Consider the following 14,003-nt stretch of genomic DNA (forward strand, 5'->3'; position numbering starts at 1 on the left):
AGGAACACCACTACTTTTACTAAACAATTGACTCTCCAACAGTCCTTAGCGAGGAGGATGAAGTACGACAGCAGTCATCCTGAAGCAAAACGTATAACTGAGGCCTTGACTGCTATGTTGGTGTTAGACGTGCGTCCGGTATCTGCCATTAGTGCAGTGGGATTTAGACAATTGATGGAGGTAGTGTGTCCCTGATTCCAAATCCCGTCAAGATTCCACTTCACTAGGCAGGCGATACCGAGACAGTACAGAAACGTCAGAAAAAGTGTCCTCAGTGTCCTGAAAAATGCCGTTGTACCCAATGTCCACTTAACCACGGACATGTGGACAAGTGGAACAGGGCAGACTAAGGACTATATGACTGTGACAGCCCACTGGGTAGATGTATCACCTTACGCAGCAACAGCAGCAGCGTCACCAGTAGCAGAATCTCAGAAACGCCAGCTCGTTCCAAGGCAGGCTACGCTGTGTATCACCGGCTTCAGTAAGAGGCACACCGCTGACAACCTCTTAGAGAAACTGAAGGAAATCATCGCCCAGTGGCTTACCCCACTTAGACTTTCCTGGGGATTTGTGATATCTGACAATGCCACCAATATTGTGCGGGCATTACATCTGGGCAAATTCCAGCATGTCCCATGTTTTGCTCACACAATAAACTTGGTGGTGCAGAATTTTCTGAAAAGCGATAGGGGCGTGCAGGAGACGCTTTGGGTGGCCCGAAAAATTTCTGGCCACTTTCGCCATTCAGCGACTGCGTGCCGAAGGATGGAGCGCCAGCAAACACTCTTGAACCTGCCCCACCATCACCTGAAGCAAGAGGTTGTGACGCGGTGGAACTCAACCCTCTATATGCTTCAGAAGATGGAGGAGCAGCAAAAGGCCATTCAAGACTATACATCCACCTATGACATAGGCAAAGGAGGGGGTATGCACCTGACTCAAGTGCAGTGGAAAATGATTTCCGTGTTGTGCAAGGTTCTCCAGCACTTCGAACTTGCCACACGTGAAGTCAGTTCAGACACTGCCAGCTTCAGTCAGGTCATTCCCCTCATCAGGCTTTTGCAGAAGCAGCTGGAGAAAGTGAAGGAGGAGCTAAGACGGAGCGATTCCGCTCGGCATGTGGGACTTGTGGATGAAACCCTTCATTCGCTTTGCCAGGATTCCAGGGTGGTCAATCTGTTGAAATCAGACCACTACATTTTGGCCACCGTGCTCGATCCTAGGTTTAAAGCCTATGTGGTGTCTCTCTTTCCGGCCGACACAAGCCTGCAGAGGTGCAAAGACCTGCTGGTGAAAACACTGTCAGCTGAAGCAGAATGTGACACATCAACAGCTCCTTCTTCATTTTCTCCCGGAACTGGGGCTGCCAGGAAAAAACTTAGGTATCCTAAGCAATCCGCTGGTGGTGATGCAGGGCAGGCAGGACCAAGTTTGGACATCTGGTCCGGACTGAAGGACCTGGCAACAATTTCTGACATGTCTACTGTCACTACATATGATACTGTCACCATTGACAGAATGGTGGAGGATTACATCGGTGACAGCATCCAAGTAGGCATGTCAGACACTCCATACCTGTACTGGCAGGAAAAAGAGGCAATTTGGAGGCCCCTGTACAAACTGGCTCTATTTTACCTGAGTTGCCCCCCCTCCAGTGTGTACTCGTAAAGAGTGTTTAGTGCAGCCGGGAACCTTGTCAGCAAAAGGCGTAGGAGGTTGCTTCCACAAAATGTGGAGAAGATGATGTTCATAAAAATGAATTATCAGCTCTTCCAGGGAGACCAGCCTCCAGAACGTACAGAGGGACCTGTGGTGGTGGATTCCAGTGGGGACGAGTTAATACTCTGTGAGGATGAGGATGTACACAACACTGAAGAGGGTGAGGAATCGGTCGATGAGGAGGATGAGGACATCTTGCCTCCGTAGAGCCAGTTTGTGCAGGGACAGATTAATTGCCAGCTTGTTTTGTGGGGGCCCAAACGAACCAATCATTTCAGCCACAGTTGTGTGGCAGACCCTGGCGATGAAATGATTGGTTTGTTAAAGTGTGCATGTCCTGTTTATACAACATAAGGCTTGGGAGGGCCCAAGGACAATTCCATCTTGCACCTCTTTTTTCTTTGCATTATGTACAGTTTGGGGCCTAGTTTTTCAAACTGCCATCCTGTCTGCCACTGCAGTGTCACGCCTAGATGGGTCACGTGTTTGTGCCGCCCACTCGTGTCGCTTAGCATAGTCATCCAGCTACCTCGGTGCAACCTTTTGGACTTAAAAACACTATTGTGAGGTGTGAGGTGTTCAGAATAGACTGGAAATTAGTGGAAATTAAGGTTATTGAGGTTAATAATAGCATAGGAGCAGAAAAACCCACAAATTCTGTGATTGTAGCTGTTTTAATGCTTTTCTTAAAAAAAAATACAGATCCAAACCACAAAACCCAGAACCCAAAACACGGAAGGGTGGTTTTGGCAAAACACAAAGAAAGATCCAGATCCAAAACCAAAACACGAAAAGTGGCCAGTGCACACCCCTAATATATACACACACTCATAAATAGACACATAAATACACAGTGGCCAGGAATACACTGACCTGTGGAAGGATAACCTGGATGTGCTTGCCTGACTGCCTGCTGCTTCCCCTCCTGACTGAGCTAGTCTGACTGGTTGACACTTGACACAGCATCACAGCAGGACGATTGGGAGGGGGCAGAGCTTCGGTTGACTCGGGGGCGGAGCTTCAGCAGGTCCGAGGTGGGCGGGGCTTTAGTCGACCAGTCTACCAGTGGAGAGGGGCGGGGCCAAGGGGGCTATGAGACCGCGATTGTGGCTATATGTCGGCCGAGAGGTGAGGGAGCTGGGCAATGAGTGGGGCTGTTGCTGGTGACACTGCAGCCTGTGTATGCTCTGGGCCTATTTTCAAAGGGAGGCCCATTGTTAATCCGGCCCTGCCCAGCCGTGGCCGACAAACAGGCATTTCCAGTGTTCCTTCCCATGGAGGGAACAGGGAAATGTCTCCTCCCTCGGGGGCAGAGTCAGGGCTAATACTGTACATTGTGAGATATCCATTTATGCCGGCAACAACTGCGGGCTGGCATGCTGCCATATAAAATGTCTGACAGGCATGCCCAGCTTTAGGCTTACTTCTAATCTGCAAGTACATGCACATATGGGTTTCTTTTCCTCGATTTAAATGATCATTTAGTGTGGAGCTCATACAAAAAAAGAAAACATCTCTTATGGTGTAGATTCCTTTTAAAATGCTTTAATATCACAATTTATGAATATAAAAACAGAAATGGTATCTGTACCAGAAAGATAAAAATATACTGGTGTGATGCTCTGAAAGTTTCTATAATGATGCACCACTACTAGCACCAGGTTCAGGTGTATTCAGTGAGCTTCGGTGGCCGATCTCCCCATAGCTGAGGTATCACAAACCGTGACAGAGCGGCAAGCCTTAATAATTTCCTGTATCTGCAGACAGTGACCAGACCCAAAGGAAGGCACAACGCAGTTTTATTTTTACAAGTGAGTGAATAACAACAGTATAAAATGCACCATGGACAGAATACAAACTCACAGCTTTCAATATCGATGTGATTACTTAAAACTAGGGTGTGCAGGCTTGGATAGACAAAAGTCCAGGAAAGATGATGTTTGTCCATGCAAGATGACGTTTAGCCTCTTTCTGAGTTCTGTTTTTTTGGAGGGAAAAATCCAAACTCGACGTGCACTATCCGAGCCTGCACATCCCTACTTAAAACCTCCCTGTCCTCTACCGGTGACCTCAGCTGGCAAGTAAAGGTCAATTACAGGAAACACAGTTGTTACAAAACTTTATTTTAGGAAGTGAGGAATCCTCGTAAAATACAAACTATTCTAGACCTATCAGTTCACCAGCAGAATGTAGCAATTAAAGACAGTCCTTGCTAATATTTGAGCCTATGCTGGGAAAAATGGATAAACACATAGACTATGCTGGAAGCAGTAGTTCACCGGCAGCTTGCAATAGTTTAAAACAGTCTTTGAGCCTTTACTGAAAAAAATAGGGACAAAACTTAGGCTTTGTTGAAAGCAGTAGTTCACCGGTGTTGAATCGTCAGTATTAACCTTTAGTATATTCCTTCCTATAAACCTCTAAGATTCACCTGCCTAGAACCTCTAAGACAAAACCCTGCCTAAAAACTCTAAACAGAACGCTAATTGCGTACGCAGTTTAACCGCAAATAAAGACAGGAGTGGAATCTGTGTTTCCAACGCACAAGTATTATTCAGGTAAAAGTACAGTCAGTTACACGCAATCTATACATACACAAGTTAGGCGTAAAAGGAAATAATACAGACCCAAGTACGGTTATACATACGCTGCGCCTCTGGACCCAGAGATAGACTTCTGACTAGATATCCTCAGTTCACCCAAAATTCAGCATGAACTGGCAAACCAGTGTTCGGACACATGAATTTATTCCCCCCCAGACTGAAACAAGACAAAGGGAGAACTTCCTGCTGATCTCATTGGTTCCCAGAGGAGAAGCATATGTAACGACACATTTAACAGGTTGTTTCAAATAGACTTTCCCTGCCTCTAACAGCCGGAGTCTTTCTGGTAACGCCTCCTGTAACATTCCATCAACTAAACATTTTGTTGCTTGTAAGTTCTGCGATCCGTAACTTGAGTTTGCATGATGTGATCTCTCCACCGATAACACCGGGATTCTGTAAAAAGCATACGCATCAGAACGAAACTAAACACACCTTGCTTATCATGTATAAAACCTTAGATATCAAAAACCTCTATTTCTTAGCATTTGAACTAACTTAACCAACTTGAATCATACAATTTGATGCTAATGGAACCTTGTGTGCGAATATGTAGTGTGAGAGTATTCGGGGTTTGATATAAGGACGCTAGTTATTAATGGGTGAGATTTAAGTGCATAATCTCTCATACACGAAGTGAATATCCAGCAATGTGGATGGCTGAGGGTTGTAGTTCTACATGCCCTCTGTCAGCAGGCCCCCACCTGTTGTGTGTTCAAAGGAAAACAAAACCTCTTTTGTTCTCACAGACTCTTGTGTGAAATGCAAATGTATTATCACCTCAAGCTGTGGAATTTGGGGCCATCCTGTCTAGGATTCAGACAAATCCAATTGTGTAGATATTATATTACAATTGCCACAACTATACTTTATCTGCATCCAGGGATTCCCAATTTGTATGTAAAAATACCCATTGTCTCTTCTTATTTACTTTTACTCAGAAAGCTTGTTTTTTCCAGTTGCCCTTGGTAGGTTAACAAAAACATTGCCATCTGTTCTTAGCTCCTGAGTTATAACTTGAATTGACGCTGACCACAAAAATGGTGTCTTGCGATCTCATTTCCAAAATGGAGTCTTGCGGCCATTCGCAAGATGGCGTCGATGCGATTAAATTTTAAACTGAACTTGTCTCACTCAATTATTCAGCTTCGACAGTCCACCCTTTGATAGCAAACAACATGCTATCACGATCTGCTATAAAAATTTATTTTGGGCTTACATTCACATATTATTTAGTGTTATCATGGGATGGCACAAGGTGGTTCTTAATCCATCAACAATGTGTCTCTAGGCGGGGCATAAAACTACTATTATACGCACACCGCGGATCTTGGGAGATCATGTGACAGATGTGGGAATGCACCAGTCTTATAACAGTAGTTTTGAAGGGGAATTTGAGACTTTTGTCTGGGTGTTCTATAAATAACATTTCAATAATATCTTCTATGCATGTCTAAATATTATACATTTAAATGATGGTACTTCCTAGCTCAGGGTTGTAGTGCAGTTCTGTATCTACCTCGGTATACATATTATCATTTCTGACCACCATCATAGTTTCATCCCTTCGTTTCACTCTGTTTTCACATTTTCCACACTTCAACACAATAGGAACACACCGGACGCATATGCCAATTACTATGATGACAATCAGTATAAGGATCAAGAATTTGCCTACGCTGGCGACCACTTCCTGGACCCACTCTCCTAGACCCGAGAACCATTTCACTGGGTTCAGCCATGACACCCATCCTTCTATCTTTTCCCCTGCTTCAGCCACTGATGCGTTATGGTTCTTACAAAATTCCCACTTTAACTGCAGAATCTCATCCATCTTCTGGTCTATCACCTCCTTAGGGTCGCTGGTATCATTGGTGACATAAGTGCAACACTTTACTCCAAATTGGGTGGCTAACATTATGCAATACCCTCCAGTAACAGCAGTTAAATAATTCAACACTAGCCTGTGTTGCACTAGTTCTTTCTTGTACGCTTGCAATTCTCTCCCTGTGTACCTGAATGTGTCATCGTACATCTCGGTGATATTATCTATTAATTTAGCAAGTTCCTGGATATATCTAAAATTTAATGTACCCCTAGCAATTCTGGTGGGATCCAGGGCGACTAAAACTTGGAAGCCAGTTGTCTCACTGATTAACTGAGCGGCTTTATGCATATCACCAGGTATCATATTTCTCTTGCCTCTGTGTTCATATTGTGTGTGAAGATATGGTGACGGTGTGTTTTTATGTATTCCCAACATTTCAACATGTGTGAGGGTCATAACTTCTGGGACAACTCTTCCCAGATAACACAAACCTTCTGAACTCGGGGAGAGCCATTTATACGCTTTTCTTCCACATATAAAATATACATTATCAGAGAGAATATAAGGAATGGTATGCATCATTATCATTAAACACATTTCTCTTGCAAACAATCCTATCTCAGGCTCTTCTATCTGGTATATGCAAGTTTCTGGTTGTATTATTTTAGCACAATAACCATCTGGTACTTTACCAATCATTTCTTTGGTGGAACTCAATGTATACCGGTACCTAAAATATTTCCCACTTGATTTAATTGAGCGTAGCAGATCATAGTTTATGGACTCATTATCAGCTCTTTGTGAGAAGGTCATCGTCTGATTATTCCCCGTAATTTCCCAACCTCCGGGTTTATTGGGGTTGGTTATGTTTAAACACAAAAGTGATTTATCTACTTGAAATTGATAGAGTTTGAAATGAGGCGGTTTGGATGAGAGAAATTTTCCATCCAATGTTTTCCCCTTCTGTAATTCTAAAATTTCCGTGGTATTCAGCGGAAATGGCACCAACCCTACATTATGCTGTCCCTGTGGCACATGTGAACACACCCAGCAATCGGTTTGATTTAACACTTTGCCTACCATGCTGTGATAATCCTCTAAAGGATACCCTCCCCAGTACGGGTTATATTTAGGCTGGCACCGTTGAATACAGTTCTCATCAACTAGGGACCCACAAAACTCACAAATACAGGAATCTTCAGACGATAACCCTTCACACCTTCCCCGAGTATCCGGAATGACAGCTCTCTTAACAATAACAGTACTAAGATTGGTCAGACACTCCCCTGATTGGCATTGCACTCCTCCTTTCTCCACTCCATCAGCACTGCCATCAGCTCCTGTTTCCTCAATAGGTCCCCCATCACAGACACTGGGTATTCCCGAACTGACCAGGATGGTGAACACTCTAAAAGAGAATATGAAAATGAACACAGCAGGCCCGTCCATTGTCACAACAAGACCTGCAAATTTCTCTCAGTTCAGGTATCTCACTACAACCTTTTCAATCCTCCCGGAACAAGCTCGCGAGTGACAGATCCACACTATCAGCTTTGTCTCCGACCTGTTTCTCCATCGGTTGATTGACCTTTTTACAGTGAGTGGAATGGACCCAGGTATCTCTCTCGGCCACCTTCAAAGATGTAGTACTTGTCAGCAGCACCTGGTACGGACCTTCCCACCGATCAGTCAAACAACCTGAACGTAAGAAATTTCGGATCATTACATATTCTCCTGGTTCAACATCATGGCATTTCATTTCAGGTATATCATGGGACAACAATTTCACTTTCTGCTGCTGTTGCTTTAACTGCTTACTCATTGATATAAGATACTTCACAGTTACCTCGTTGTTACCCTTTAGATCTTCCTGTGGACTTATAATCAAATGGGGTTGTCTACCAAACAATATTTCAAATGGGGACAGATTCAGAGGAAATCTAGGAGTGGTCCTTATACTATGTAGGACCAAAGGTAAAGCTTCTGGCCATCCTAGTCCAGTCTCTGCCATGATTTTACTTAGCTTATTTTTAATAGTCCCGTTCATTCTCTCTACCTTGGCACTGGCTTGCGGTCGGTAGGGGGTGTGAAGTCAGCTATTAATACCCATCAGCTTACACATATTTTGGAAAACATCACCTGTGAAATGGGTACCCCTATCACTTTCGATGATTCTAGGGATACCGTACCTGCATACAAATTCCTGAACTATTTTCTTGGCAGTAAACGCAGCAGTATTAGTGGCTGCTGGGTAGGCCTCAACCCAGTTAGAGAATACGTCTGTGCACACTAATACATACTTAAGGTTCCTGCATAGTGGTAATTGGATGAAATCAATTTGTATCACCTGGAAAGGTCCATCAGTCGGTGGAATGTGGGACGGTTCGGTAGGGATCGCTTTCCCTATGTTCTTTCTCAAGCAGGTCAGACAGGACATTGCTATCTTCTCTGCTTGTGAAGAAAACCCTGGTGCGCACCAGTATGCCCTCACCAACTTGCACATGCCCTGTTTACCCAGATGAGTCAGACCATGTGCTGCTTCAGCCAGGCTGGGGTAATATGCCTTGGGGGCTACTGGCTTACCATGTCTGTCCCTCCAGAGCCCGGAGGACTCTTGCCCACACCCCTTGGACTTCCATATGGATTTTTCCTGAAGTGAACACAAATTTTGCATCTCAATTAATTTCAGCATATCAATGGTTTGGAATGACATAATTGTTTCAATTGGAGAAGGCATTTTTAACCCCGCTGCCCATTTTGCAGCTTCGTCAGCTCTGTTGTTGCCCAGTGACACTGGGTCATCCTCACATGTGTGGGCTTGCATTTAATTACTGCCACTGCTTTGGGCAGTTGGATTGCTTCTAAGAGATGTTTTATGTGTCGGGAGTGTGCAACTGGTGTGCCTGTTGCTGTCATAAAATTTCTCAGACGCCATAGAGCCCCAAAATCGTGCACCACCCCGAATGCGTACCTAGAGTCAGTGTAAGTGTTAGCAGATTTGCCTGCTGCCAGTTCACATGCTCTAGTCAGTGCTACTAACTCTGCCACCTGGGCTGAGTGAGGAGCACCGAGAGGTTTAGCTTCCATGATGTCTGTGTCATTTACAACAGCATAACCTGTACATAATTCACCTGTGTCCGTTTGTCTATGACAACTCCCATCCGTATAGAAAGTCACATTCACATTCTCTAAAGGTGTGTCATGTATGTCAGGTCTAGCAGTAAAGGTCTGATTCAGATATGTCATACAATCGTGGGTGTCATCATGTCTGCTGAACTCACCTCCCGCCAGCAACTCCTCTCCTTCCACCCTTTGTACATCATGTTGTACATATGGTAGGTATGTTGCTGGATTCAGCGTACTGCAACGTTTAACTGTAATATTTGCAGGAGCGATTAGGACTAGTTCCCTTTTGGTGAACCTAGCCGAGGAGACGTGTCTGGTTTGAGCTGAGTTCAACAGAGCAGATACAGCATGGGGAGTGTAGACAATCATATCATGGCCCAATACTACGTCCTCACTTTTACTCACCAATAAAGCGGTAGCTGCTACACTTCTCAAACAGGTGGGGAGTGATCTTGCTACCGTGTCCAATTGGGCACTGTAGTATGCTACGGGCCTACTGGCATCACCATGTTTTTGTGTAAGGACACCTGCAGCACAACCATCGGCTTCCGTACAATATAAATCAAAAGGTTTTTCATAATCGGGTATTCCCAATGCAGGAGCTTTTGTCAGGCTATCCTTAAGATTAAGAAAAGCCTGTTCTGATTCCTCAGTGTGTGTGACACGAGCGGGCTTTGAGGAAGAGACTAGTTCCTGTAAAGGCAAGGCCAAAATAGAAAAACCTGGGATCCACATTCGACAATATCCACACATTCCCAAGAAGGTACGAATTTGCTTTTGATTCTGCGGCAGTGTCATGTTTTGTATGGCCTGGATTCTATCATTTGTGAGATGTCATAACCCCTGGGTTAGGCAGTGTCCCAAATATTTTACTCTGGGCTGGCATGGCTGTAACTTGTCCTTAGCCACTTTGTGTCCTGTTTGCGAGAGATGAAGTAACAAAAGTTTAGTATCATTCACACATGACATCAATGAGTCAGAACATAGCAATAAATCGTCCACATATTGAATTAGAACTGATCCATTGGCAGGTTGAAAAGCTTGTAAACAGTCATGCAATGCCTGGGAGAAAATACTGTGGCTGTCTATGAAACCTTGGGGCAATCGTGTCCATGTATATTGCACACCTCTGTATGTAAATGCGAATAGGTACTGACAGTCAGGGTGGAGAGGCACAGAGAAGAAAGCAGAACAGAGGTCAATGACAGTGAAATGGGTTGCATTTGGTGGGATCTGCATCAGGATGACAGCCTGATTCGGCACTACAGGGAATTGGCTCTCTACTACCTTATTAACACCTCTAAGGTCTTGCACCAGCCTATAACCCCTCCCACCACTCTTCTTTACTGGAAAGATGGGACTGTTGGCTACACTAGCTGTACGAACTAAAATTCCCTGTTGCAATAATAGCTCGATTATTGGAAACACCCCTAGTTCTACTTCCTGTTTTAGTTGGTACTGGGGAATTTTTGGAGCTTGCCTACCGCTTTTTAAGTGTATCATTACCGGGCTTACGTTTGCCATTAATCCAGTGTCCTGTCCATCTTTTGTCCAAAGGGAATCTGGAATTTGGGACAACATTTCATCTACTTGTGATGGATTTTCTTTTAAAACTGTAGAGTGGTACATTATCCTTTGAGGGGTGTCTAACATATCCCGCACCTCGTATACCATTCTCTCTGGGATATCTAAATATACACCATCAGGGGTGCAATATATGACACATCCCATTTTACATAACAAGTCTCTGCCCAGCAGGTTAGTAGGAGCCGCGGCAGCCAGAAGAAAAGAATGTCTGGTATGCAACGGCCCAATACTAACCTCCGCGGGCCTGGTTAAAGGATAACGTTCCACTTTACCTGTCACACCCATTGTTGGTATTGTCTCGTTGGTCACCTGTAAATTAACGGGAGATTTCATCACTGACTTGGTCGCCCCTGTGTCTACAAGAAAAGGATATTCAGTACCAGCTACATCAACCATCAAGACCGGTTCTTCCCTAGTACTTCCCGTTAACCTGACTATCTGTAGACTACAGGTATGACCTGACCCCTAGCGTTGGCTACCATTCTCCAATAAAGCATTTACAGCTACAATTGGAGCTGGTGCTTGCTGAATATTTGCTGATCTCTGTGCATATCCCTTATGGGGATATCCCGGTTTCCCTTGGTGTGGGGTCCATACTCTTTTTACTGTGCAGTTTCTACTTAAGTGTCCTGTTTGTTTGCAATTAAAACATGTCCGTGATTCAGGTGAAAGCATGTGTTGTTGTGAAGTTTGAGCAGAGGGCAAAGGTGGTGGATATGGGTAAGGATAGGGAGGGTAAGGGTATTGTGGGGGAAAAGAAGTGGGTGGATATCCTGGGATCTGTTGTTGCATTGGGTTAGTGGGATAGAGTTGTGTTTGTTGTTGAGTGGGGTTAGTGAGAGCAACTTGTTCTGGCATGAGAGTGTGTGCAAGTGCAAGCGTATCTGTTGGCTGTGATGTTAACGTTATTCTCTCCAGAGCTTGTATACTGACAGCCATTAATTTTTCGCTCTGGGTCTCCCTCTTTTTTGAGATGTTTTTGTCATGTTCTATGGCAGACTCTATGAGGTTATCTATTGTAAGTCCCCGCCAACCAGGCTGTGAGGTCTGAACCCGAGTTTTTAAATTCTCTTTTAACCCATCCATTAATATCGTGACTATCATTCCCCTGTGGTGAATGCTATCTTTAATCTCTTCTATCCCAGTGTACTGGGTGATAGCCTGCAGAGCCCGGTCGCAATATTCTTCTGCAGTTTCACTCTTTTTGTTTGATTGTGAAGATTTTGTTCCAGTTAACTACTACTGGAAAATATACACCCAATTGAGTCACAATGCGGGAAATGTTACCTTGGTTTACTTGGTCTGTTAAGGGAACGTCGCCATCCAATACACAGTCCATGATAAATTTTGTCACGTCGGTATTGTGTGGCAGGCAGGCCCTTAACACCGCACGCCAATCTTTATTAGTGGGTTCATGAGAACTACCCAAATTTCTCAAAAATCTTTGACATTTGGCTAGTTCCTTTTTGGGATTGGGGAAATCATTTATGATGGAATTCAGTTCTGCTCTTGTCCATGGACAATGCATTACTACTTCCCTCATGGGCACTACACCGTTTGCATCTGCATTTCCATTTGGAACAGTTATTGTCCGAATGGGATGCAGACCGGCAGCGTTGCTACCTCTGACCTGGTTACCTGGCTGGGGATTTAATCTGCTGCTGCTACGTATGGTATTAACAACTTCCTCAATGGGTGCAGAGTGTATTAACACTTCCCTTGCTGTTACCGATGGAGACGGCGGCACCACTCGTGATTGTGGTGATGCAGCATCTATCATTTGTACAGCATGGGAAATGGCAGACATTACAATAGGCTCATCTTCTACATCATTAACATTTTCTTTATGGTTACTTAAGAGGGGGTACAAATTACTTGTTACATTTTTATTGGTATCGTGAACTGCTGGCAATACTCTCCACGACGCTACTTTGCCGCACGTGCGCGCCAATTTGCGGCTTGCCCGTATTGCATCTCAGCGTCGTGGATGTATTTTCTGGCAATGCGTTCGCAACGCTAGTTTGCGTCGTTTGCACATTTTTAAGCCAAGCATCCCCTTCATGCTGCCATATTTTTAAACATTCAAAATACTTAATCTTTTTCTCTCGGGATCGCACCATACTGATGTGATCCTGGACATTATCTAACACATTTTTATCAAAACTACCAATTCTGGGAAACGGTCTAACACTGTTTCTCGTCATATTAAACCATATATCACAATACCTTATTGCATAAGTACCGTACTTAGTATGCATAATACGACGGGCTGATCCAATTGGAGCCTCCATTAGCAGCACATCATTGCTTAACATTTCTACCGTTTGCGCGGCTCCCATTTTGAGACAACTCCTACGCTTTTCAATAAAAATTTAAACTGGTGAAAGACAATCAAGATACTTTCACTTACCTGTGAACGATTTAAGTCGGCGGCGCCCACACACCTGGATAAGATTTCGTAAGGCCACTTCCACACCTTGATAAGTTTTGAAACAGGCAACTTCCAGACCCGGATAAAGCTTTAGTAAGGAAACTTCCAAACCTATGAGAGTTTATATGTCGGCCACTCCCACGCACCTCTATACAACAAAGATAACATGTACACCTGCTACTGTGTTTAGAACGGTAAAGCTGCTTACCGAGCGACTAGGCTAACCCTTGCACCTAGCCCTTAAGGATCATACGGTACCCTTAACTTTAGGGAATAAATTACCCCTGCCAACAATACACACACTATTACACACTTTTTCTCTGCACAGAAAATAAACATTTAACCCAGATATTGGTAGATAGAAAAAAAAATATAAACCTCAATGGCTTTGTTCAAACACGTGGCAGCAGAACTGGAAGTGCGTATACGCTATTGTGTGATCGTCCGCATACACAATTATGCGACTACCACACAAGCGTATAATTACTTTTTTAACTGCTTATGCAAAAATGCATTTTAGCTGCGTACGCAAATACTGCAGCACCCCTCTAAACACAAGGTTCTATCAACAGAGGAAAAAAACAAACTTTTTTTTTTCCTCTCTTGTCCCTGGATTCTAATCAGCGCTTCCTCTACACAATAACCGGCAGTACGCTCTCAGCAACACTGTGGTAATGAAAGACTAATGCGTCTCTCAAAAGGCGCC

The 14,003-nt window shown here is 44.1% G+C and overlaps 1 protein-coding gene across 1 annotated transcript in view; it reads right to left on the reverse strand.

Moving 5' to 3' along the window:
• The window catches only part of LOC148436346 (uncharacterized), a 32,252-nt gene extending 18,922 nt beyond the window's left edge, over positions 1-13,330 (reverse strand). Inside the window, exons 1-2 of the mRNA XM_088465017.1 lie at positions 13,277-13,330; positions 6,341-7,851 (exon numbers count right to left, since the gene is read on the reverse strand). Of these exons, the coding sequence (XP_088321143.1) occupies positions 6,341-7,602 (1,262 nt within the window). The 5' untranslated portion in view covers positions 7,603-7,851; positions 13,277-13,330. The remainder of the gene's footprint in view (positions 1-6,340; positions 7,852-13,276) is intronic.
• Between the last annotated feature and the right edge of the window lie 673 nt (positions 13,331-14,003).

The sequence above is a fragment of the Taudactylus pleione genome, unplaced genomic scaffold, assembly GCF_031769625.1.
Source record: "Taudactylus pleione unplaced genomic scaffold, aTauple2 ptg001800l, whole genome shotgun sequence".
In the NCBI taxonomy this organism is placed as follows: Eukaryota; Metazoa; Chordata; class Amphibia; order Anura; family Myobatrachidae; genus Taudactylus; species Taudactylus pleione.